The sequence below is a fragment of the Elephantulus edwardii genome, unplaced genomic scaffold, assembly GCF_000299155.1.
Source record: "Elephantulus edwardii isolate Elephantulus edwardi_28Jun2011 unplaced genomic scaffold, EleEdw1.0 scaffold00102, whole genome shotgun sequence".
Lineage (NCBI taxonomy): Eukaryota > Metazoa > Chordata > Mammalia > Macroscelidea > Macroscelididae > Elephantulus > Elephantulus edwardii.
Window position 1 is genome coordinate 8,530,660 of NW_006399852.1, and position 25,982 is coordinate 8,556,641.

The following is a 25,982-nucleotide window of genomic DNA, read 5'->3' on the forward strand; positions in this document are numbered from 1 at the left end:
AGTGGTGAAAAACTACACTGCAATCCCAGAGCCATGTGTTTAAAATTCACCAGCTGCTCCACGGGGAAAGGAAATGCAATTTCAAGTGAACTTTACTATCTTTGAAAACCCAATGGAGGGCCAACTATGAGTCAGTTCCAACGTGACAACACACAGTAACAACAAAAACAATAATCTCTACTAAGTAGACTCCTGGTGGTACAGTTGGTTAACAACTCAGCTGCCTACAAAAAGTTTGTCAGTTCAAGCCCATCAGTCATTTCAAGGGAGAAGGATACAGCAAGCTGCTTCCATAAAGATTTATAGCCTTGAAGAGCCTATGGGGGCAGATCCACTTGATCCTACAGGGTTTCTCTGCATTGACTTCACGGCAATGGACGTGGGGTTTTGTTGTGTTTACTGCTACAGTTTAGATGGAAAACAACAGATGATGTTCACAGGTCGCTATGAGTCGCAGGCGACTCGACGGCACATAACAACAACAACAACAGAGTCAGAAAGTGACACAACTTGAATACTAGCCTCTACAGTTTGGTTTTCAATTCCTGCTATTTCTACTTACTTCATCATAGTTTTTGTAGTGGAAATAATATGTGAGTGTAATATTTTTTCTTGTTGTTGTTGTTGTTATGTACCATCAAGTCACCTGCGAATCATAGCGACCCTATGTACAACAGCCCTAAACTCAGTTCTATCTTGTGCCAATTACTGTCTCTGACTCATGGACCCCCATTACCCCAGACACTGAATCAATTCATCTCATCAAATGTCTTCCTCTCTTGAGCTGTCCCTCCTCTTCAAAATAAAGGAAGCTATTTGTAAGACTTCAAAAGACTTCAAGTTACCATTTTTTATGTTTAATGTACAAGTGCTTATTAATCAACTTCTACATGCCAAGAAAATTGTCATTTGATGTATGAAAATAATAAAAAGTTAATCTAATAAAAGCTATCAATTATGAGAAGATTTCTATGAAATGAAATCACTGGTTTGGGTTTTTTTAAATAAATAAAAAATAAATAATTTTTATTTTATATTGGTTTGCTTACAGAATTCATATCCATTGAGTTTTACAATATCCTTCATTCACACTGTATTCTATAAAATCATTCCCATTCATCTTATTTTATAAAATCAATCAACATTAAATTATGTCCACCATTACCCTGTCTTTTGACTGGTTTTTTTTTTTACAGTGAATGAGTCAAAGAAAACACTACAAATATTAGCAATAGAATCTGACAAGTATTAGCAATATTAAACAAATTTGAAAAACTAATTTTTTAAAAAATCATTCTGCATTATACCTTTTAAAAGAGTTACATTATTCTCATTTTATAAATGATTAAGAGATTTCCATTGTATTTCTACATTATTTATTATATGTGAACAAGTATTCTGTATATACTTATATTTTAATCTTTAATACTCATAAAAATTTAATAATGGAAAGGGTAGTAAGCTCAGAGCCAGCAGATAGGCCTCCAGCCCCAGGCTGATGGGTGCAGGTAATACTCTTATCTCCTAACCCAAAAGCTAGATTCTCAAGACCAGGCAGGGCACCTCAAAAGAAAACCCAGACCAGAAGCAGCCATCAAGAACCTTACTGTGCACAGTTCAACTCGGACACTCACTGATCACCATGTGTTGAATTAACCCTACCCTAACTGAATACATTTTACTTATCTCGGGAAATTCAGTTCACCTTTCTGAATTTATTTCCACACTGTAACAGGCAAGACACTACTACCTGTTTTTCAAGCTACTTTATCAAATAAATATTTCACCAAACTTTCAGAACCACAGGCAGAATTTAAGTGTTACAAAATGAAAAGGATTTCAGATGCTAAAAATTACAGTCTTTGAAAGGGACTGGAAACTATAAATGGGTAACACAGGCAATCCTGCTGGTGTTCAAAGGAAGCACCGATAAATCTCTGCATAAACGCTTGTAAAAGATACACTGCAGCCTTTTCACAAAAAGAGGCAATTTTCTGGGGTTCACAAGGCTGTTGCTAAAATTCACACATTAATCTATCCAAGAAATAGAAATATTAAATCTCACAGCAGCAACCATTCTTAAACTTGAGTGTGAATATAAATTTTTTGAAGTCTGCATTGACGATATACACTAATCATAAGGATTCAGTTCTAGGTGGAACCCAGGGACCTAGACTTGTTTGTTTGTTTGTTTTAAAACAAATACCCCAAGAGATTATGAGCAAGAGGTCTGTGGACATCTTGTTGCAATCAATTCCAGTGCTACCAAACCCTGTTCCTATTATTATACACAAGTAAGCTGGGGCCTTACTGACACCAGGGCCACCCGTCTGTCCAAAGGTAGAATAAGTGAACCATCTGGGTGTGCCTGCAATCCAATTGTAGAACGCCAGCAGAGAAGTATGAGCCAAGGTCGATTATTCTACCCTTCCAGAGAAGGAAGAGGAATCTTAGGGGGTGCAAGTGGTTAATGAGTTAAAGTTTACCCAAGGCACCAAGAGAATCAGCTACTTAAAACAGTACGGTGCACATCTCTACTCAAACACACACAGACTCAGGGAGTCAGCAAAACTCGAGGGCAACTGGTCTGGTAACAGTTTAGATAACGGAAAAGGGTAGAGATACGAGGAACCCTGTGTCCTCAGATCTCAGACCCCAGGGCCCTGGGGATCACTCCATGTCAGCAATCTTACCTGTAACTGATCTTCTAGAACAGCTGTAGCACTCTCACCACTGTTTTCATCAACAATCACCACCATGTGAGTTAAAGAATTCACTTTCACCTGTTCCGTCTCAAGGTCATTCTGCAAACTCTAGAGAAAAATTAAGTTAAACAGTTATTTCCACTCTTCAACATTTACCTATTTAAAATCCATTCAGTTGTCAATAGTAATTAAAAAGACCTAATGAGGCATTATATTTAAATTCTCAATCATTACCTTAAATGTTCTACTAATGAACGCGGCTTAGTAGCCATCTTTTCATTGCATTATAAACCAAAGCACTTTGAAAATGCCATGCCATACACACTGTCAACAGAATGTCACCACTTATTCCAAATTCAAGGGGGGGAAGTGTGTGTGTGTGTGTGTGTGTGTGTGTGTGTGTGTGTGTGTGTCTTTGTGTATTGCATAAAAGAACTGAGTGTTGAGAAGTCAACTGAGATTTCATTCCTATACCAGGCAAAAGGATAAAAACGCAGAACAGGTTAAGTCAAAAATGTTCAGGATTTCGATACACTGTGTCATAGACCATTTTATCTTAGGCAGGATGGCATTTGTTAAAATTAACAATAGCATTATATGATAGCCCAAAGTTATTTTGATTCAGTACTGAGGAAAACAACCCAAGAAATACGGATATTTTCCAATCTCAGCCCTTTCATGAAGAAGTCAAAACAGAGAGACAATGTACATATGTGGTTGGCAAATGCTGAAAGCTTTATTTTGGGCAATCTCTTCCCATGTGACCTAGAGCCTCATAAACCTGCTAGAGGGTCAGTTATGAGTCCATTTTGAGTCCACTGTAATGAGAATTTGAAAGCTTTATGAAGGAGCCCCTGAATAGCACAAATGGTTTAAGTGCTCAAAAGGTTGCAGGTTCAAATCTACACAGTAGAGTCTCACAAACAGGACTGGCCATCTGTACTTAAAAGGTGACACATTTTAAATAAAGAAGACCAAAGAAAAATTAAAAAAAAAAAAGTGACACATTTTAAAATCCTGTGGAGTCTTTCTACTCTGACATACACAAAATCACCACTACTTGGAGTCAACTCAAGGACAACAACAACCAAGTATTAAGTATAGGTTATCAAGATGTCTCACCGGAATTCTTTGAAAGATGTGCAAAAAACAATTTTAAAAAAGGGCTTGTCTAATGTTTCTTCTTTTCAATATGGAAGGCTATTTCTTAACCAGTAACCAAATTCAATTGTCTATCAAAGTTTGGGTCCTCAGCTAGCTCTTGATGCCTTCCTGAGTCAGAGAAACTGCTACACCTTTCCTGAAAGCACTTTTTCTTGTTTTTTGGGGGGACAATGAGTCACGTAGGGATTACAGCAACCACAAACAGAAGAACTAGATGCAGACACAACCCAGGGTTTCCTCCCTCACTCACACACCACACTGATACCACACTCAGGTGTTCTTATCATTTACAGGGCCAAGAAAATCTTGCACAATCAATAAAAGCTATGCACTTTCAAAAGTAAACTGCCATGTTTGTATAACACGCTGACTGAACTTTCATCCTGCCTCGGGAACCATAGTGCATGAACTTGTCCCCTGAATCTGAAGAACTGTCCCTTCACTATGTGAAGGAGAGAAGTCATCAACTACTGAAGGTTTCTTTTTCATATCTGATTAGGTGGGGGGAAAATGCGAGACAGATTTACTTTATGATCTTCTAGCAGTTTCTGAATGGACTGTAAATCCTCATCCACGGGGTAGGCTTCCATCTTCTGAATGCGCTCTTCTGTGACTGTTAACCAGACAGAAAGCTGCTGCAGCTGCTGCTTCTGCAATTCCATCAGCACATCGTGCAACCTGGCCGTGGAGAAGACAACGTTAACCCACCAGTTCCTGTACCTGTCCACACCAGTTCCTGTACCTGTCCAAAGCACAGATGAAATCCAGGCACACCTGGGGCAAGTCAGCATACTCGTTAGGAGTGCTGGTGGCACAGCGAATTGAGCATCAGACGATTAACCAAAAGGTTGGCAGTTCGAAGCCGCCAGTCACTCCAGAAGAGAAAGATGATCCAGTCTGCACCCACAATGACTACAGCCTCAAAAAGTCAATCAAGGGTAGTTGTGAGTCAGAATTCGATAGCAGTGAGTTTTAATCATTAACACTTGCTTTTAGTCTTCAAATACAGAAACTGGGAAAAGAAGAATTTCATTTCTTCCTATCTGGGGCCAGTCTGATGCAGCCAAAGAATGCAAGCAAACAGCATCTTTTATTCACATCAGGACCATTGTTTCTCCAACCAGGAATTCCTGTTATAAAATAGGTGGAAACTGTAGTGGAAAGCAGCTGACTCCCTAATGCACAATATAAGAAAGCAATGTTCCATGGGAGGAGAAAAAAACCCCCACCCATGCCAAAAAGCACTTTTAAGATTGTAAGTCAACACTACTACACAGTCTTGTGCTCTTACCAAGGTCGTGTTGTTGTTATTGTTGATTGCCGTCGAGTTGAGCCCGACTCATAGTGACCTTAGAAACAAGAGACCTGAACCCTAGTATATAACTATTGTTTTTTTAAGTTCACAGAGTTCCCAGAGTCATGTTGTTAAGGTAGTGGATGGATGCCACTCCTGCTCCCAAGGTCATAGATAACTCTTCTTAATACTGCAGATGGATAACTGTATATATGAAATGCCTGCTCCCTGTTTGCCAATTTCTACATTCCCACTTTAGCCTTTTGCTTTGCTTCCAGATGTTAAGAGGAAAACAAAGACCATACTAAATGTCAACAACATCCCAAAAAGAAAAGAGTCAGACTATTAAAAGGTTGTTGCTGCTGTTGCTGTTATGTGCCGTCTTGCCACCTGCGACCCTATATACAACAGCCCTAAACCCTGCTCTTGGTAATCATCTCATCATCGAGAAAGCCATGTGGACAGGGCTCCCACGGGCCAGGCAGCCTGTGGACTAACTCCAGCCACGTGCGTTGGCGTCCACTCACCTGGACTGCCTCTCCATGCTCTCCACCCTGAGCGCCTCCCATCTGGCGTTGAGCAGGGTCATTTGCTCCTGGATCTCAAACTCCTCCTCTTCTGTGAGGGTCCCCTGGGTGAGGAGCTGGTTTCCCGCCTGCAGGACGCTCCCCACACTGCTCTGGTGGGCAGTCAGCTCCATCATAAAGGCCTGTGAGGGGCATTAGCAGGATTTGTGAGCCTCTCATTACAGAAAGGGACACAAACCAATTTCATGAATTCTTAATGTAGACTTATCAGTGCTGCAGAAAAGCCAACCTAAGAGAACGCATATAAAGTAAGATCCAATGTCTTAAGCCCTGAAAAGAGGAAACAAGTAAAAAGGGCAATAAATCAAGAACGATGATCCTTAGAACAGCACCAGCTATTCTTTAAGCAAATGCTGATTATGCTTCTAATAGATCATGAGAATGCTATTAATGGTTAAGTATAAGAAATAAAACTCTGTGCTCATAAAAGATTAACTATCTTAAAAAACTACTGGCTTCTACTATTTTTCAAAGAAAACAGCAAATAAGATCATCCACTAACAAACCGATACAGCCTGGTCACAAAGAAATCTCCACATAGTTAAATTCTCCCTCCTCTCCTGCAACAAAAAACATCCTCAATATAGTTTAAGATAGCTCATGACTTAAAATCATAAAGGAGTACTGACTATAATATGTCTCATGATGTGCTAAATAAAATGAACCACTTTCTGGTTAAGACTCAAAACCTTGAGATTTTGTGTACTGATTTCCCATTCACTGTGTATTAATTTTTGTCAAAGGGCTCTACAAAACATACAAATTATAACACGATTCAAATCCCACTCTCTAATGTGAACACAGTTAATCACCTATTCCAATTAAAAAAAAAAAGATCCAAATCTATTGCTGCAGAGTGAATTCTAACTTCTAATGATCTTATAGGGAAGCAGAACTGCCTTACAGGGTTTCCAAGATTCGAAATATTTTTTTCCTTTTTTATTAATTTTAATAGATATTTACAGAGGTTATGGATTCCCATTCATTCATTGCCGCACTTTTCTCCCTGCCCACCCCTCCCCACCAGTTCGCTCCCCTGTCCGAAAAGAAAAAGAAAAAAAAATATTCCTTCATTAGTATACAATTCCCCAATCCCTTTCCCCCCACCCCCCCCAGCCCAAGAAGATTCTAAATCTTAATGGGAAGAAACAGCTTCCTCTTTCTCCCTCGGACTGCCTAGTGGGTTCAAATTACCAGACTGTAAGTTAGTAAAAAAATGCTTTACCACTATACCAATAGGGCTCCTTTTTGAAAATACAGCTGCATTCAAATATCAGAAGTTCAACCACACACTGAGTCCTCTGTGATGCCTATCTCAGTCAACACCAGGCACCCAACCACCAGAGCACATCTCTCCTGCTCAGCTAACAGATACTCACTTCATGGGTCGCAAACTGCTCTTTAACTTCTTCAACATCATTAGAAATGTCGTCTTGCTCCTGGAAGGTGTCCTCGGCAGAGAGAAGCCAGGTCAGCACCTCCTCCAGCGCTATCTGATAGCTGTCCAGATCCACGTCCACCTCAGTGACCGTGCTGGGGGTCTCAGCCCGTAGACCCTCGGGCTCTTCCTCAGGTGCTGCGCTCTGTAAGAACCAAGAGAAACCCAGAGTCTTCCTGGAGCCGAGGAAAATGTGTGGCCAATGCACATCAGGGAAGACCTCAAGGTAAGGCAGGCAGGCACCCCTGTGTCTTAGACATCACTGTGATTTCGAGGAAGCAAACAGTGGATTACTGCTGGGTACTCGCAACTCGATTCCAACTCACAGGGACTCCGTGTGATTTAGAAGTACTGCCCCAGTGGGCTTTCTAGGCTGTAATCTTAGCAAAACCCAACTGACAGCTCTTTCCCTTGGAAAGATTCTGGGCAGGTTCTAGTCATCGACCTTTTGTGTAACAGCCAAGCGTCTAACTTGTATTGGCAGCTGTGCTTGGATGACAGAACAAGGGCACTGGTGACCTGGTGGCAGAATTCTCACCTTCTGTGTTGGAGACTGGAGTTCTATTCCACACCTGTGAGTCCCGTGCACAGTCATGTCCTGTATGCCAGTGCAGCCCTGGCGTATTGCTCTGATACTAAACAAGTATCATCAGAGCTTCCAGGCCAATACAGACTAGGAAGAAATGCCTGGCCATCGACTTCTGGAAAGCTGCCATTGAAAATTTGTCTGGTCAAAAGTGTCTCATCTACAAGACAGTGAGGCTGTCACGGGACAGGGCTTTCATTCGACTGTGTGTGGGATCATCACAAAATGAGTCAGGAGCCAAAAAAACCCCCCATGTATTCATGGATTCTGTACTGAGGGAGAGGCCCAGGCAGCTGGGGAGAGAAAATAACTCACACGGGTCATTTATGAACAAAAATAAGATGCCTATTAGCAAAGTTGTAAATCCTGTGGTTCTGACACAAGATGCTATTTGAGTTCAGCGAGGGCTTAAACAGTGTGGAGAGGGTCACAGGGTAGTCGGAGCACAGCGGCAGGATGGATGTGGTTTAAAGAAGTGGGGATGGAGGTTAGAACTTGGCTTTGACCCTTGCGTAAACGGCTTTCACTGGGCTGCATTTGGCATTGGACTTTGGACGCTAAAAGACAGCCATACAAACAAGCAGTGATCCTAAAGGGTACTTTCCGGAGACTGGAAGCCCTAGAGTTTTATTCACTGGTCCTTTTTTAAAAGAGCCTAGAGAATAAATCTCTTCCAAGCTCTTCAGATACAACTGAAGCATTTCCATTTCGGGAATCTTAAAAACAAAACTTCAACTATAATTCCCTTTGAGAGCAAACTCTTTACATTTTGCCAAGAGATTGGCTCCACTTTCTCACGCCTTACTCATGAAGTTTAAAAAGGACATTGCAAGCATTTCAAAATCTTGGCTTTTTAAAAAAAAAAAAAATTACCTTTGTTTGCATACAAAATTGCATACACTGTTTCATTCATGCATATTATATTCATGCTACCCTCACCATTGTGTTTCATATGATCATCCCCATATACTGTTTTATAAAATTAATCACCTAACTCAGGCCCATCAGGACAAATATTGCATAAGACCATTATTATAAAAATAGAGGGATAACTAGTAAGATGCTGTTAAGAGTCCACAGGGGGATGGAGAGGGAGAAGGGGGATGGGGGCTGAGGATGGAGGGAAAACATGGGGTCACAGAGTTTGGAGGGCAGAGGGAGGGCCTGAGGGAATCAGACTAGATCTTATGGGGACCTGAAAAGACAGAGACAGTGGACACAGATCAATAGAGACAGTATTTTTAAAGTGCTCAATTACCACTGCCTTCTACTGCGTCCTAGCCTGTGTCCTTACCACTCCCCTATAGAGGCTTTTCATCTTTTCCAAGGTCACCAATCAGCTTTCCATTGGGAAATCCATTATCTGGCACCATGTGAGTGTAATTTACTGACAAACCAGTAACTTTTATGAACTGCCATTTGTAACTATGTTAGTACAATAGAGATAACTCAGACTGGCCCGAGTAAACCCAGAGAGCAGCCACTACCAGCCGCCTTTCTTCCCACATGGCTGACCACTCCCTCACTTCCAGGACATTCCCTTTGCTTCAGCAACCCCATAGCCTCCGGGTTTCTGCACCACCTCAGTGGCAGCTGCCAAACTGTTAATAATAGATCTCCTCCAAAGCAAGTCCTAGGTGTGTTTTTTCTCTCTCTCTCTCTCTCTCTCCCTTCTCTCTTATTTTTATTTACACTTTGCCTATTCTTGATGGAGTTCAAGAAGCAATAATATTCTCAGATTTTTAACTTTACATTCCTACTCACAAACGCTCTTGTAAAAACACAAAGCTCCTGTATGGAAACCACCATCGTGTCTCTACAGCAATGTCTAATGGTTATAGAAAACCAAATCCACATTGGAACCTTAACTGTGCAAACCTACTCCTCCTCAAAGCTGCCCTTGCTCAGTAAACATCAACTCCAGTTACTAAACGATTCCAGCTAAAAACTGGAGGCAGTACTGGTTTATCTCTTTCCTTCGCCTTTCACACTTACTGGGTGAACAAGTCCTATGTATACTGCACTGAAACAGATGAGAGAGAGAACTGTTTAAAAGGGATTGTGATTAGGTATTATTGTCATGACGGAAGTCCAGAACAAGGCTGCATAGTGGAGTGGACCTGGGGGGAGGGATTATATAACAATGAAAGAATGTCACTTTCCAAAGAGAAGAAGGAACTGGAGGGAAGGGGTGGGCAGGGAGAAAAGTACAACAAAGAATGAATGGAAATCCAAAGTCTCTGTAAATTTTCATTAAAGTTAATAATATTAATAAGTTTATAAATAAAAAAAGTACCCAAAATGTTATCCATCTTGTCACAACCAGGAATGAAACATCACCTCAGCTGCCTCCAGTTCTGCTAAGAGATGTCTTCCTCATTTTCCCACCCAGACTCCATTTTTTGACACAGGAGCTTAAAGAAACTTTAGATAATTTAATCACAGTAAGATTTCCCTGCATAAGGCCTTTTAGAGCTTTCCTGATAATTCTTCAGATACATTTAAAAGCCATATTGTCATAAAGAGAACACAGTTACCTGTGAAATGGATAATAAGACTGGGTGTGTATATTTGTTTGCGTATGTGTATGTGTCTCTGTAACAGTGAGCTCGGATCAGATGGTAAGAGAAATTCTGGTTGTGTGAAAAGGTTTTATTTGAAACGTGGAAGGATGGAAAGCTTGGCCATCGTTCTAGTGTGTGAGGAGTAGTTCAGAGAGAAACCACATGTAGAAGAACCTTGGTGAAGCAAGAACGTTCACGAATATGGCAGCCATGGCCTAAAATGAATGCATGTGAGGTTTTATAAACGACAAGAGGAAACAAGGGCTTTAATGAATGTGAAAACTGGAAGAGAAACACAAAAAACGCTCTGAAGCAACTCACTGAAAAAAAATGAGTCAAGGTTCACACATTTGAAACACTGGATATAATTAAGCGAACTGTGGGAATAATAATTTAAAAAAAACAAAAACAGAAAGGAACACTAGTTAAGTTGTAGCCTAGAACTGATAAACCTTGGAGCCAGAATAACACAGGAGAGAAACTAATATCAAAATTCAATCTTATACCTGAGGAGAGCCGGCGAGTTGGAAGCTGGTGATGTGCCAACGGTAACTTAGTTGGGTATTAGCATCAGTGAGAGGAAAGAAAGGGTGTTATTAAACTGCAAATGTTCAGAAGATTTTAAAAAAGATGAAGAAACTTTCAATTAAGATCTTTACAGAACAATGAAGGAATTATCTGTGGAATAGCACAGCATATGTCTGTAGAGGGACAGACTGCCTATCAGGGTTCATTGGAGACTAAAGAGATGGCAAGCTTTGTCAAAAGAGACATGATTAAAACTTGATCACATTGTATTTCTTCAATTAACTTAATTCAACCTCTGAGGCACTAATGAAAGTATGCAAATGAAGAGGCTAATGCTAATCTGCTTGCTCTTAATCAAAAAGCAAATGGTTCCTCTAATTCTTATCACTCCAGCCTTAGCCTTAAACAGAAGTGATTCTTTTTTTCCACACAAATTAGAAAATAAACAAATTCTTCCTGTTGTTGGGGTGTTGTTTTATGTTTGGAGATTTTTGTTTGTTTGTTTGTTTGGCTGTTTTCTGTTTCCTTGTTTGTTTGTTCTTTGTGCTTTAACAGAGAATGCCCTTAAATAGAAGATATACAGAACCCGTATTTCTGAGATTCTAACAAAAGCAAACACAACTAAAGAAATGCTACTAAACCGCAAAACCTCTTCTACAGGACAATTAACACAGTGCACACTTCCTTAGGGCTTCAGGGGACTCTAAGCAGCATCTGATTTTCAGTCAAACTTCATCTCTCACCTTCCGTAACGTCCTCTGTGATTTTTCTACAGCTCATGCTGGTTTTGACATGGAGAAAAGATGTGGTCCTGGTGGCACAAAGAGTTAAGCATTCACGTCCTAACTGGAAAATCCACAGCTAGAAGGTGTAGGATAACTTCCTGGGAGGAAGACTGAGCTATCACCTCCCGTAGAGAATCCCTGCTTCCTTTAAGGCCATTCCAACTCACACAACTCTCCACAGACCTACAGCCTGGAAAGGTGCAAAGCCTTTACCAGAGCAGACTGCCCATCACAGAGGAGTGACTGGTAGACTCCAACCAACAACTCGGTCCATCATCTTGACACATTCTACACTAAGTCACCAGGGTTCTTTAAAGATTAAATCAAGAAAGGACTATGAAGTAATTCCAACCTGTCACATGGAGTCACATGGATCAAAATCAGCTTGACGAACACAACAAAAACAACCTACTACATTAAAAAAAAAATTCATCTATTTAAATAAACCATAAAACTATACCAAATCATCCTGGAGAGGATTAAACCGGGCTGCTCCTTGGAGGCAAGGATTCTGAGGCTTCGTCTGACATACTTTGGTCATGTTGTAAGGAGAGACCAGTCCTTGGAGAAGGACATCATGCTTGGGAGGGTGGAAGGACAGCACAGGAGGGGAAGACCCTCAGCGACTGGGGTAATCGGGATGGGTGTCTCAGAGACAGTGAGATTGGCACAGGACAGAGCAGAGTTTACGGCTGTTGCACATAGGGTCGCTATGAATCACAAGCGATTCAATGGCACATAACAACAACAACAATACCAAACCCACTGCTATAGTTGATGCCAATTCATGGCAGCTACCCGTCAGGTTTCTGAGCCGAGGAAAATCCCTACTGTTCTCCCATGGAGTGGGAGAACCATGGAGTGAACTCAAACCACTGTTCTTTAGGTTGGCAGCTCAGGCACTAACTGTCAGAACATCTTCTAAACCACTAGAGGAAGGGGAAATGTTAAGCAGAAGTCCATTATCCTTAAAGGAGAATTCAGTCACATTTTTAAAAAAGGAATTGGTTCAACGTAATCAATGAAGATGGCAAAGCAAAATTGAGTGAAAAATTATAATAATGACTGCTACTATTTAGTAAATGCTTATTAGCAACATTTCAGGCACTTTTAAAGTCATTATCTTCATAAAATGATTTTATTCTCCTTTTAAATACCAAATTGTCATTTAGAGGCTCAATAATTACTCCAGAGAAAGGAGTTACGGGGCTTAATTTAACCCAAAGTACCGGCTTTCTGCTTCTATAAAATGTATCTCCTATAATTCTGAAATTTGTACACATTTCTTCTTCTAATTAAAATTTATTCCTCTTAACCAAGTACTGCCATTACAGGCTCTTAGCTTTAACACACACAAAAAAAGAAAGTGACTCATAACTGATTGGTGGGAACTTAAGTAGAGGCAGACCTGCTGATCTGACTGACATCAGCCACGTGCCAGGTGCCTGAGGAGTGACCACGCTGGACACAGAAGAAACACAGACAGAAAACACACACTCACAACCCTTCTTTGGTGCGAGATAGGAGAGGAAATGATGAGCAAGGAACAGCACCTGGCTGAACACCCACTTCAGTTCTCCTACTTTGTGAGGGACAATCTTTCACACCTAAAATAAGTTGTGGTGAGAGAACCAACGCTCAGAAAACTACAAATACTACAAAATTTGTTTTAGTCTTTTTAAAAAGCTGGTTAACCGGTATACAACTGACTGGTGGGACAATAATTAAGCAGTCAGCTCATTCAAACCGGCCAGCATCTCTGCAGTGAAAAGATCTGGTCCTCAGTTCCTATTCAGATTACCGCCTGTGAAACCCTAGAGGACAGTTCCAGTCTGTCCTGTGCGGTTACTGTGATCAGAATGAGCTGGATGAGATGCACATCACCACCACCACCATCACCAACACCACCAAGGTTAAGAGACAAAACAGTAAACAAGGAGATGGTCTGACCTGGTGTTTGCCAACAAGGGATTCAAGTACAACAGAGGTTATGAGGCTGGCACAGGATGGGGAAGGTTTCAATCTGTTGTGTGTTACGAGTCAGAGTTGAGTCAACAGCACCGAACAACAATGCACGTAAGTGTTGCTATGTACCTTTGAGTTGAAACCAAGTCACCGATTACCCTCCAGTAGATTTTCAGAGGCAATAAGCCCCTCTTTCTCCTGCAGAACAGCTAGTAGACTTGAACTGCATCCCTTTGGGTTGGCTGAATCACTCCTTATTGCAAAGCCATCAGAGTTCCCTAACAAGGAACTAGACGAAATCTATCCTGGCAATGATATCAAAACAAAGGTCACCAACAACAAACAAAAAATCACACCCACTACTGCTGAGTCCATGTCACCTCATAGAACCCTACAGCACAGAGCAGAACTGCCGGACGGGGCTTCCTAGGCTGGAAATCTTACAGCAGCAGAACTCAAATTTACCTTCCACAGAGGGATTCAGAGGTTCAGATTATCAATCTTGTTAGCAGTTGAGAGATTTAACCACTGTGCCACCCGATCTCCAAGAGCATCAATAAATCCAGTCCTTGTAAGATAATGGTATTGGAGGAGCAGAAAGGGATAGGGTATGAGGCCCACAACTAGACAACACTACCTGTCACCTAGCATTACCCATCACTCAGAATTACATGTCACCCACCCAGCACTACCTGTCACTCAGCACCATGACACCTGGCAACTAGACAACACTACCTGTCACCTAGCACACCCTTCACCCAGAATTACACATCACCTAGCACTACCTGTCACTCAGCACCAGGACCTGTCACCTGGAAGTACGACCTTGCACTACTGTGCACCAGGCTAAACATTGCTGTGATAGCCTTTGTTAGCTGGACAAGAAACAGGAAGATCAAAGAAGAATCAATGCTGTTGAATGATGTCTTGGCAAAGGGGACCGAATGTTCCACAGACGGCCAAAAGAATAAACAAGTCTGTCCTGGATAAAGTGCAACAGGTGTGCTCCTTAAAGACAAAGGTGGTGACACCTCGTCTCACAGACTCTGGGCAGGCTGTCAGAAGGAGCTTCTCTTTGCAAAAAGACTTTATGCTGAGAAAGGTCAGAGGAAAAGAGGAATCCCTCAACAAGATGGACTGACATAGTGATTGCAACAATGGGCTGAGCTTGGCGGGATGGGCAGGACAGGGCAAGGTTCAGATCTGTTGTTCATAAGATTGTTAGAATCACAGTTGACTCTACAACATTTAAAAATGATCTAAGAATACAAATATGAGGAAATGCCAAACTGTCTTCCAGAGTGGCTGTACCATTTTACAATCCCACAGTGTATGAGAGTTCCCACCTCTCCACATCCTCTCCAGCATTTACTGCAATCACTCTGGAAGACATTTCGGTATTTTCTCAAAAAGCTGACCAAAGAAACTCGATATGATCCAACTATTCCACTACTAGCAATATACCCCAAGGAAATTAAAACCGAGATACAAACGGAGATTGTACACCAGTGCTAATAGAAGCATTATTCATCATCACAAGAATATGAAAACAGCCCCAAATGTCCAACCACAAATGAATGGACTGAGAAACTGTGGTACTTTCACACAACGGAATACTATGCAGCACTGAGAGCATTATACTGGGTAAACTCAGTCTCAGAAAGACAAATACTGAATAAGACCATTATTGTAAAAATAGAATGGTAACTAGTATAGAAACCCAAAGGGGGAAGGGGTGGGAGAAAAACGGTGAGGATGGGTAGGGGCTAAACACAGGGTTGCACAGTTTGGTGGGTGGAGGGACTGGGGTAAGCAAATGGGAAGGACCAGGGTGAAAAGACAGGGTAATGATGGGCAAGGTCCAAGGTGATTCATTTTATAAAACATAATACATGGTAATGATTGTATGAAACACAATGTCAATAAAGAATAGTGTGAAACACAATGGAAATGAACCTTGTAAGCAAACCAACAAAAAAAACCAGGAATATAAATATGATAGTCAAATATATTCATAAGATTTCATATACACTCACCTGTATGTTAATCTCTCCTTCTTCACATTCTTTCTTATATTTCCTTGGAAGTGTTTCTACTTCACGGATATCATCTAAAGTAACCTGCTGAGGTAGCACCTCGAACAAAGACGTTAAATACATAATTATGGATTTCTTGTCAGGAAGCTGAACAGCAACATCTACAAGTGGAAAAAAATGAAAACTAGCTTAAATTAAATGTCCAGACTATGCGAACTGCTCAATATTCAATATGAAATAACACTCCTTAGTACCCATAAACAATGTCTAATATATAATCTTTGCAGTACCATAGCTCAGTAAACACTTCCTCCATACATAACATGAGACTACGGCAAGATAGAATACTTGTATTCTGCGTCCCATTCCTTAAAAATCTTCTCTAAGAGCGACCTCAAAATTCTAAAAGATAAGCTACCATCTACTTATATTTAAGATGACTGGTATTAGTCACACCATGAAAATAAGTCCAACATTCACCTTTGCAACATTTATAACTAGTACTCATAGCGTAAACAAGAAACTTACAGAAAAATTCAATTTTATTAACTAAATCAAACATTGAATTGTTTATCTTAAGTATTTTTTTCCTAAAACAATGAATCTTACCATAATATAGAAGAACAATTCTCTAATAATGTAGTGAAATTTTTCTCTAAAGAATCCTACAAGTTGCTAAATCTAACAGGTACTAATAATCTATCATTAAATGGTTTCCATATATATTTTAACAGAAAAATACCAATTTTCATCATTTGTTATCAAAAAGTAAAAAGCTTTAAAAAAGCCTTTTTTTAAAGTGTTCAAAATAATAAATAACATTGACGAGTACCTTCAGGATCTAACAGCTTTTCAATTCCCAAGTAAGTCTGAGCTTTGCTGAAGGCATGTTCGAGTCTCTCAATTGGGGACATTCTGATGACTCTATCCCAGCTGAAAAGATCAGGTCTGATGGCACCATGCAAAGAAAACACAACAAGGATTGTATAAATTGCAGGGAAGTAGTAGTTATTATAATTACTAGTTTTACTTTTTCTTATTTGTGGATGAAAGTTTGTCTTTGAAGTTATAACCTAGCCTTTCAACTATATGATACTTGAAAATAACTTGCCAAGATGAAAATAACCAATATTTCAGTCTAAGGTTCTTGGAAATAAAAACCTCAGACAATATTTGGCTGGAGCATTTGCAAGAAATGTGTGTATAGTGGTGACTGAGGAGGTGCTTATGAAAGGAGAAGTGGAACGAAAGAAGAGACACAAGTTTATTAAAAGCTGATCCTAATCTGTTGTCCTGGTCATAAGAAGCTGCGCTGCAATCCCAGTTCAAATCCATCAGCTGCTCCACGGAAGAAGGATGAGCAATCTCCTTCACTGTGCTCTCTGAAGACTAAAGCGCATCTGATACAGGCCATGGTCTTCGCAACCACTTGTTATGCATCAGAGAGTTGGACAGTGAGTGACTAAGGAGGATAGAAGGAGAATTGATGCCTTTGAGCTGTGGTGCTGAAGAAGAGTTCAGAATATACCACGGGCTGCCAAGAAAACAAACAGATTCATCCTGGAGAGGGTTAAACCGGGCAGCTCCTTGGAGGCAAGGATTCTGAGGCTCCGTCTAACATATATTGGACATGTAAGGAGAGATCGGTCCTTGGAGAGAGACATCATGCTTAGGAGGGTGGAGGGACAGCGCAGGAGGGGAAGGCCCTCTATGAGGTGGATTGATTCAGTGACTGGGGTAATCGGGATGGGTGTATCGGAGACGGGGCGATTGGCACAGGACAGCGCAGAGTTTAGGGCTGTTGTACACAGGGTCACTATGAGTCGCAAGAGACTCAATGCCACATAACAACAACAAAAGTACACTGGAGGGTCAGCTATGCGTCGGTTCCGACTCAGCAGCACTCAGCAACAACAAACAGAACAAAAGGGCTCACTTGTGGCGATGGAGCACGGCATTGAAGGCAAGTCCGTCTGTCCAGCTTGTGGTGAAGTTGAGGACGTTGACCTGGCTGTAAGGCCGGGTGGACTGGCGCACCCAGCTCAGCAGGATCTTCTCGCTGTTGGTCTGCTGCAAGTCTGACATGATGTCCTTCATGACGTCCTTCACCTACGAGAGAAGAAAACACAGCTGCCGAGTCACCTCACCAAGTGGACTGAAATAAGACCTTCAACGAAGAGCATTATGTCAATTAGCCTTTATGGATCCGGGAGTTGACACTCATGCCATTCCTATATTTTCTCTTAAAAACCGGAAAGATAATTCATTAGTGATTATTTCTGAAAATTAGGATTTAGAAGGAATTTTATCTATTACTGCATGTTCTACAGTTGAAACAATACTTATGTTTTACTACACTGGACATTAACAATTTCAATAAAAAGTATGACATTTTAAGACTGGACATTTAAAAGATCTTTGGGGAAAGAATTCAACTTCTACTTTCTAAAAATTAAAGAAACTAATTTTTCATCTTTAAATTTTTATCCTTTTTTCTCCCTACTAAAAAGAAGACACCAATTTTGAAAACACAATCAAAGAATTACATACTTTTCACTTGGGAGAAAGAGTTTCCATCTAGAACTACCATTATTTTAGTTAATATACAAAAGTGGCTAATACATGTTCAAGGAAGTACTGAAAGAATAATGTAGACATATCAAAAATAAAACAGACCCACCACTGGCGCCAACATAAGGGGCTCAACTTGAAAAATCTAGGGTAATCAGAATCTGGAAATAATATTAAAAGAGCTACACTAAATAACATGCCACCAGAAACTCTGTGAACTTTAATATATGTCGATAGTTGTAGAGGGGCTTTAGGTCTCTTGTTCATAGGGTCACTATGAGTCGTTCTCGACTTGAAGGCAATCAACAAAACAACACACTGATATAGAAATAGAGACATATCAGAAAGAGAGAAATGGATGGACAGACAGACCAAAACTAGACAGGGGAAAGTCCCTCCTTACAAGCAAGAAGTCAACTCTTAATTACAAAAATATCAGTTAAATTAGAAAGCCAAGATTTGCCAACCACAACCACATTTCTCACTTGATTCAAGTGAGAACTGAGAATGGAAGGTAAAATTTAAAAAAAAAGAAAAACAACTCTGGGAGCTTAGTGGTAAGGCATTGTACTGCCCACTCAAAAGGTATGAGTTCAAATACACCAGATGCTACTCAGGAGAACGATGGGCAATCAACACCCAGGGTATTTACTGCCTGTGAAAACCCCCAGGAGGGTCAGCAATGGATTAGCTCCAACTCGATGGTACACAACAACAACAACAGAATTCTAAAGGTCCCTGCCAAAATGAAGACTATGAACCTGACCAAGTGGAAAAATCATCTGAGCCCACAATGAGGGACACAAATATCAAAATACCTAAAATAAATACAAAAATACTGGTATAAAATAATTATCTGCCTTTAGCTAACTGGTCAGTGTAATGAATACTACAATAGATTCACAAATTTACTCCATATTAAAGAGGAGGGCTAAAAAGATAGATGAACGCAATGCATGGCTGTTGGTTTTCTTTTGCTTCGGAGGAGTTTATGGGGTAATTTGCAACGTCTCCTTACTATCTGGAGATGTCTTAACTGTATTCTTTCCATATTATTTTCTTGATTTTGAGAACTACAGATTCCATGTTATCACTATAAAACAGAATGACTATCACTTCACCTAGTAATTAACTAGAACATATATTAAGATATGCATTCTATCGTATAAGAAATTTTTCTGCTTCTAAAAGAATCTCTTATTTTTAGGAAATCCACACTGACGTACGTAAGCGGGCAGAGAGATGGGAAAGAAAATGCTGAAATATGGAAAAGTGCTACTATTTGGGGACTCTGAGTGAACAGTGTCTCAAAGTTCTTTATATTATTCTTGAGTATGCTTGAAATTACGTGACTTGGTTAAAATCCAATCGGTTGTGGGTTTTTTTATCTTGTCCTACTGCAAGAAATCACTTGCTATGCATTTGAGAGCTGGGCAATGAAAAAGGATGACAGAGGAAAAACTGATGTCTTTGAGCTGTGGTATTGGAGAAGAGTGCTGAATACGCCATGGACTGCCAAAAGAACAAAAAGGTATGTCTTGTACAAAGTCCAGCCAGAGTACTGTTTGGAGGCACAGATGGCAAAGCCTCACCTCACATACATTGGGCATGTTGCTAGGAGAAGCTGCTCCTTGGAGAGGGACATCATGCTTAGAAAGAAAAGAAGACCCTCAACCAGACGGATTGACACAGTGACCGCTGCAATGGGCTCTAGTGTGTCAGGAAGTATGAGGATGGCTCAGGACATAACAAGGTTCAGACCTGTTGTTCAGAGGTTCCTATGGGTCGTACTCAATGTGCCAGCACCTACCAGCAACAATCACCACCCCCAGAAAATATTGCAGTGTTCTGTGCCACCTACCAGAAGACTAGGATTTAAATGGCTTGGGGCATGGCCTGGCTTTTGAAGTATTTTTAAAGGTGTCTTGTTGCTTTTGGTGAGTACTGCTGGGTCAGAACCGACCCACAGCTAACCCTCCAGCAGGTTTTCAGAGGCAGTAAATCACCCAGGAGGAGATTGCCCATCCTTCTCCCACAGAGCAGCTGGTGGCCTCGAACTGCATGCCTTCAAGATTGCAGTGCAGCTTCTTACGTGTAGGTCACAAGAGAGCTCTTTTAAAGGTTTACGATCCTTCTAATACAATTCAAGTGCTATCTTTCCCATTTCTATTACAAAGTAGCTCAAAATGTCCCCACCTGCCAGTGTAAAATGATGCTCCAGAGTAATCCCAAAGTCAGTTTGTGATTTCCGTCCACAATGTCGGTTCCTCCAATATTCACCAAATCCACCTGTTCGAGTGGAAAAAGTTTACTTGTAAGACAATCTTTCACAGAAGATCAGGATTTCATTTTAGCAGCTCTGTGCAGCAATATAAGTAAATGATAAGAGATAGTTCACTTTAGAGAATAAGGTAAATGTAATCTTGAAAATACATTATAGATAAATAATAATTAGAAATAGTGCTTCACTTTGGATCCAATTCACTCATATTAAAAGCTCAATACATTAAATGTTTCTAAAAAATCAGTTGATGCCACTGCATCAGAGCAAGTGGCTGGTAACAAAGCAAAAAATGTGTGTTGCCCAGATGAAGCCCAAAAGTCACACCCCACACTTACATTGTTCTGGTGTAAAACCTGGAGCACACGGTTGACGTTGTTCAAAGCGTGTACCCGTGTGGAGCCACGTTCCTTCGGCTGGAAAACAAAACAGAAAATCCAGTTAACAAGCCCTTTGCTGCATGTTCCTGTCACAAAACATCTGACTTCTAAAACCATTGTGGAGATTTGTGTGTGCAGATCCTCCAGTCAAGAACATGAAGACAGTGGTTCCCCAACTTTGCTGAGTCCTTGAGGGTTGGGTGGGAACACATGGTCAAGTGCTTTGCTATTCACCAAAGCTTTGTCAGTTCAGATCCACCCAGAGTCAACCTCTACTAAAAGGTCACCTCCACAGAAACCCTAAAAAGCAGGGTTAGCACGAGTGTGAGTGAACCCCTCAGCAGCTGACCTAGTTTTCCGTTGGCGCTGGCCTCTCCTAAATAATGTAAAGTATTTCTTTTAAAAATATTGTTCTTGTTGTTGTTTAATGCCGTCGAGTTGTAGACGACTCATAGCGACCCTATGAACGAACAGCCTGAGCACTGTTCATACATAGAGTTTCCGGAGGCAAGCCATTTTGGAAGTGGATGCCGCTCCTGCTTCCAGGCTTGATTTAGTCGGGAAGCTCCAGGCAACACTGTCCACCATGGCTGCCCATTATGGAGTATAAAATTGTGCAAAGTACTGATGCCTGCATTTTATCCCACCTCCAAAAGATGGACTGGACACGTGAAAGTTGTATTCATGGTTGGCGTTGCAATTTTTCAAAGTTTTCTGGTCATTTTCATGTGATTGTAAATTTGGGAAGCTCTGTTTTAGGAGCACTGCTTTTCTGACCTAAATTGGTCCTGATACAGAAAAGACTTAGGAAACTGGACCCTTCACCGGATCCAGGAATGCAGGACTTGGCACCGTGGCACCAAGGCAGCTCTTTCTGCTTCCTGGCCAGGAAATCCTAAATGAGGATCACACACCAACTTCTCCAACATCTGGAAAACACACATTAGCAAGAAAGGAACTCCTCTTCTGGTGGGCATCTCTCTGTCCCTTTCACCTTAGTTTAACCTCTGGAGGCCTAGTACAATACATTTCACGTTTTAAATTCAAGAGAGCTGGACTTGATAAAGAAATACGCACAAAGATAATGCTGACAATCAGAATACAAATAAATGCCACCTTTTAAAACATCTTGCTTCAAACTACATCTGCTAGGTCACCACTTTAGAGAGCTCTCAGGGCTTAATGGCAAGGAGTTGTGTTGTCAACCCAACGGCAGGTGGTTTGAATTTACCAGCTGCTCCTTGACCGAAACATAGGCAATGGTTCATTTGATCTACAGTTTCCAAAAGCCCAGTGGAACATCAGCTGTGAGTCAGTTCCAACTCAACAGGACCTAACAACACCATATTGTGTGTTTGTCTCTAAACACCTTTCTACTGTTCAATATCTTGCGTCCCTTTTAAATATTCATTCTTCTTTGCTATTTCTCAATATTATAAAAGGGCTGTCTCAGAAATAAAGATGGTAAATTCATCGTTGGTTAACATAAAGCCCTCCCAAAAGTCCAAATATTGTTCTATCAAAAAACTAATTATGAATGTATCTTTTCAATTTTCCCACTTCAGCTTTTCTGTTTTAGGTGTGTCCACAGCAGGTCTTCGCGTGTCAGTAATGGCCAGTAACGATCGGTTAGCCTTGTATTTGACAATGATGTTTCTCACCAGCGAGGTTCCGGTGAGGCCTTCGAGGAGGTCCAATAGCTTCCTTCCATCCTTGAGGTCTGTGAACATATCACTGATGGGTGGCTTCCCACTCTAGAAAACAAAAAACAAAAGTATGGGTTAAGCCGATAGCAAAAATCCCTACCCTAGCTGGCAAACAAATGAATGCATTTCTTGTTTCCCATTAAAAAGTTCTGGAAGATTTGTAAACTCTCCAACCTTCCCTTGGACAGGAAGAGTAAGTGCAGAGAGCTTTTAAAGAATGCTTTACATTACTTTTTAGAATAGGAGTTTTTTTAAAAAAAAAAAAAGCTATGATGAATGTTAATGTATCTTCACAATGGTGGAGTATGTCCCTGAGCCAGGAATGATAAAGGAAGGTAGTGACATCTATCAACAAGCAGAGTCCACCCTGGCATGGGGATTCAATCCCATCTGTGGTACAAAGTCATCACACCACTGTCCTTTGTGGTATAATGACACCAACTCAGAATTAGCATTATGGACAATTTACCTTGTCAACAAGTTCAGCTCTCAGGTGCCACACTGATAATGCTAGTCTTTTATTTGTGAATGAATGAATGAATGACTATGAGGCCAGTACTACAAGATCATGCTCTCTGTAGGGAATTCAGTGACCTCTGATGGGCTTGTGATAAGAAGCTGCGCTGCAATCCCAAAGGCGTTTGAGTCCACCAGCTGCTCCACAGATGGGCAATCTCCCCAGCCCCACCCCCAGGTCTCTGAATTTATTGCCTCTACATACCTGCTGCAGTGTTCACTAAGGGTCAGTTCCGACTCGACAGAACACAACCACCACAAGACCAATCTTTTGAATGAAAAGGTTTATAAGAACCAAAACCAAATCTGCTGCCATCAAGTCGATTCTAAGTAAGAGTGAGAGATACAGCAGAACTGTCCCACAGTGTCTCCAAAACTGTTATCTTGTGGAAGTAGAGAGCTGAGCTGCGTCTTTCCCCCAGAGAAAGGCCAGGGAGTTGGAACCTTTCAGTTAACCACCAAATGGTCTGACTCCAGAGCCACACGCTCCTTCAAAGGCTTACAGAATTCGGACATTTTCACCCCTGGCTGATGAACTGCAGGAAGCAAACTCCGGTGTTAGAGCTCAGAAACCCACCTCCCTTCAGTTTGGCGGGTCTCTGCATGGACCACAGCAGCCCTGGAGGTGGAGTCAGGAAGCCTGGGTCTGAACACATTGGTCACTAACTGGATAGTGAGCCAGGTCCAGCTGCCACCTAACCTTTTTCTGAACTGCATTTCCCCCCCCCACCCTCGCTCCTCTTAATTGCATTTTATTGTGAAGATGAAATAATAGATTTTTTTAAACTGTCAAGAATTAAAACAAACAACAGTAAAACCTGACTCCTGTCTCTAAGTCAGTTCTGCCTCAGAGAACCCCTCCATCTGAGCCTCTACATCTCTGTGGGAAGGAAGGGCTAGCACAGCTTTCTCCCCCAGAGCAGCTGGTAGACTCGAACTGTCGAGCTTCTGGTTGGTAAACTGTCACCCTGAGCACCAGGCTCCCGGGGCTCCTTCCTCAATGATAAAACACCATTTAATAAGTGGTGCAGACAGTTTAAAATCAGTGACAAACCTAAAGATAAGTGATTTAACCTACAGGGCAGTTCAGGGATAAAAGGCCGGATGGACTGTTGTAAAGGGTAAACCCAGGAAAACTCTACTGACCAAACTGTTGTAAAAGGTAAAACGGTATCCCAACAAAATGAAGCAAGAGGTGCAGTACAACATGGCTGGGGGGACGAGGGAGAGGGAGCAAAATGTACAACAATGAGTGAGGGCAGAGTGGAAAGAGCTAGAGGGTTCCCAGGTGGTGGAGCAATAAACCTGGGAGCCCCTGGTCGGGAGGCTTGTCTTAGAGTGGGACACGTCCAAGCATTTAGGGGAGAACTAAGTTTGCCAATATATGAAGCTAGAGTTCAGCACCTTTAGACCTAGACTTGCCACTGGAGTGAGGTGCTTTATGGAGGCATTTGCACTGGCAGAGCGACAGGACCTATGTGGCAGAAGCCAAGGGCTCGAGGCCAAGGATCACACAAAGCCTTGTCATCACCTATGGCCATGATCTGGGTTGTTCCTGAACCTGAATTGTAACATGTTACTTCCCTGACAAATTCCATATCTGTGAAAAAAAAAAGCAAAAACAAAAACAAACAAAAATCTACAAGGTAAAACCAAAAAAACTCTATAGAACAGCTCAGCTTTGTAACACAGAAGTGTGTCAAATAAACCACAGCACCACTATGAAAACTGCACAGATTACTAGCTCCATTTCCCAGAGTTAATAATGATACATTATAAAGAATAATGATTACATGAGAGAGAGAGAGAGAGAGAGAGAGAGAGAGAGAGAGAGAGAGAGTAGAAGTTCAGTTATCTATCATCATGTTGTTGTTACTGTGTGTGTCAAGCAGGAACCATCCCATAGCTGACCCTCCAGTGGGTTTTCAGAGGCAGTAAATTACAGAAGAGGAGACCGCCTATCCTTTTCCCACAGAGCAGCTGGTCGATTTGAACCTTGTGCCTTTGGGATTGCAACAAAGCTTCTTACTACTAAGCAATCAGAGCTCCCTACTATATATATCATATAAAAGAAAATTTATTCTGAGTTTGAAATAGAAAAGAGGGAAGGGGCTGTTCAGAAATTTCCTAAAATCTTGCAATATCCTACCCATTGGGCTTTTTGTTTGGTTTGTTGTTTTGGGGGAAGTTTTGTTTGTTTTTACTTCTCCTCTCATGATTTGTGCTATGTGCCTCTTCCATAGTTCACATAGTATAAATGAGAGGCAGTATGGTAAAGTGTTCACTCAAAACAAAGCAGAACTGTTTTGAATCCAAACAAAGCTGTTTCTCCATTCCCAGCTGCCATCTGCATGGCCAGGGACAGGGCTGGGGTCATACAGACAACTTCGCTGATGGCGCAGCGACGAAACTTCAGAAAGCAGTGCAAGGGGCGACTTCCCACACCCAGCCTTTGGAAAATGACATCAGGCTTGGAAATGTGGAGGATCAGCGAAAGAAGAGGAAGACCTTCACAGGATGGACTAACACAGTGATTGTCACAACGGGCTTACGTACAGCAGAGGTAAGATAACGGTACAAGCTGGAAAAGGGCTCGGATCCTTTGTTCACAGCGTCACCATGAGTCATCGCAGACTCAACAGCACCTAACAACAACAGCAATGTAGGTGTCTCTCATAGGACAGTTTTTAGCAAGTTCACTGCTAACTCAAAGATTGTAAGTGGCCAGCAGTTCAAAGCCACCAGCCACTAAAAGAAAGAAAGACAGCAGCGTCCTTCACAATTTACAGGCTCAGAAACCACTATCATTGGATCTGACTCAAGAGCAGTAAATGAGCATCCAGGGAACTACAAAGACAAAGGGTCCTTTATCCCAC

The 25,982-nt window shown here is 41.3% G+C and overlaps 1 protein-coding gene across 1 annotated transcript in view; it reads right to left on the reverse strand.

Annotated features, from left to right (window-relative positions):
* The window catches only part of UTRN (utrophin), a 704,039-nt gene that overhangs the window by 523,314 nt on the left and 154,743 nt on the right, over window positions 1-25,982 (reverse strand). Inside the window, exons 3-12 of the mRNA XM_006891679.1 lie at window positions 22,546-22,638; window positions 20,843-20,920; window positions 20,420-20,512; window positions 17,589-17,761; window positions 16,485-16,600; window positions 15,653-15,813; window positions 7,130-7,333; window positions 5,691-5,872; window positions 4,397-4,547; window positions 2,694-2,813 (exon numbers count right to left, since the gene is read on the reverse strand). Of these exons, the coding sequence (XP_006891741.1) occupies window positions 2,694-2,813; window positions 4,397-4,547; window positions 5,691-5,872; window positions 7,130-7,333; window positions 15,653-15,813; window positions 16,485-16,600; window positions 17,589-17,761; window positions 20,420-20,512; window positions 20,843-20,920; window positions 22,546-22,638 (1,371 nt within the window). The remainder of the gene's footprint in view (window positions 1-2,693; window positions 2,814-4,396; window positions 4,548-5,690; window positions 5,873-7,129; window positions 7,334-15,652; window positions 15,814-16,484; window positions 16,601-17,588; window positions 17,762-20,419; window positions 20,513-20,842; window positions 20,921-22,545; window positions 22,639-25,982) is intronic.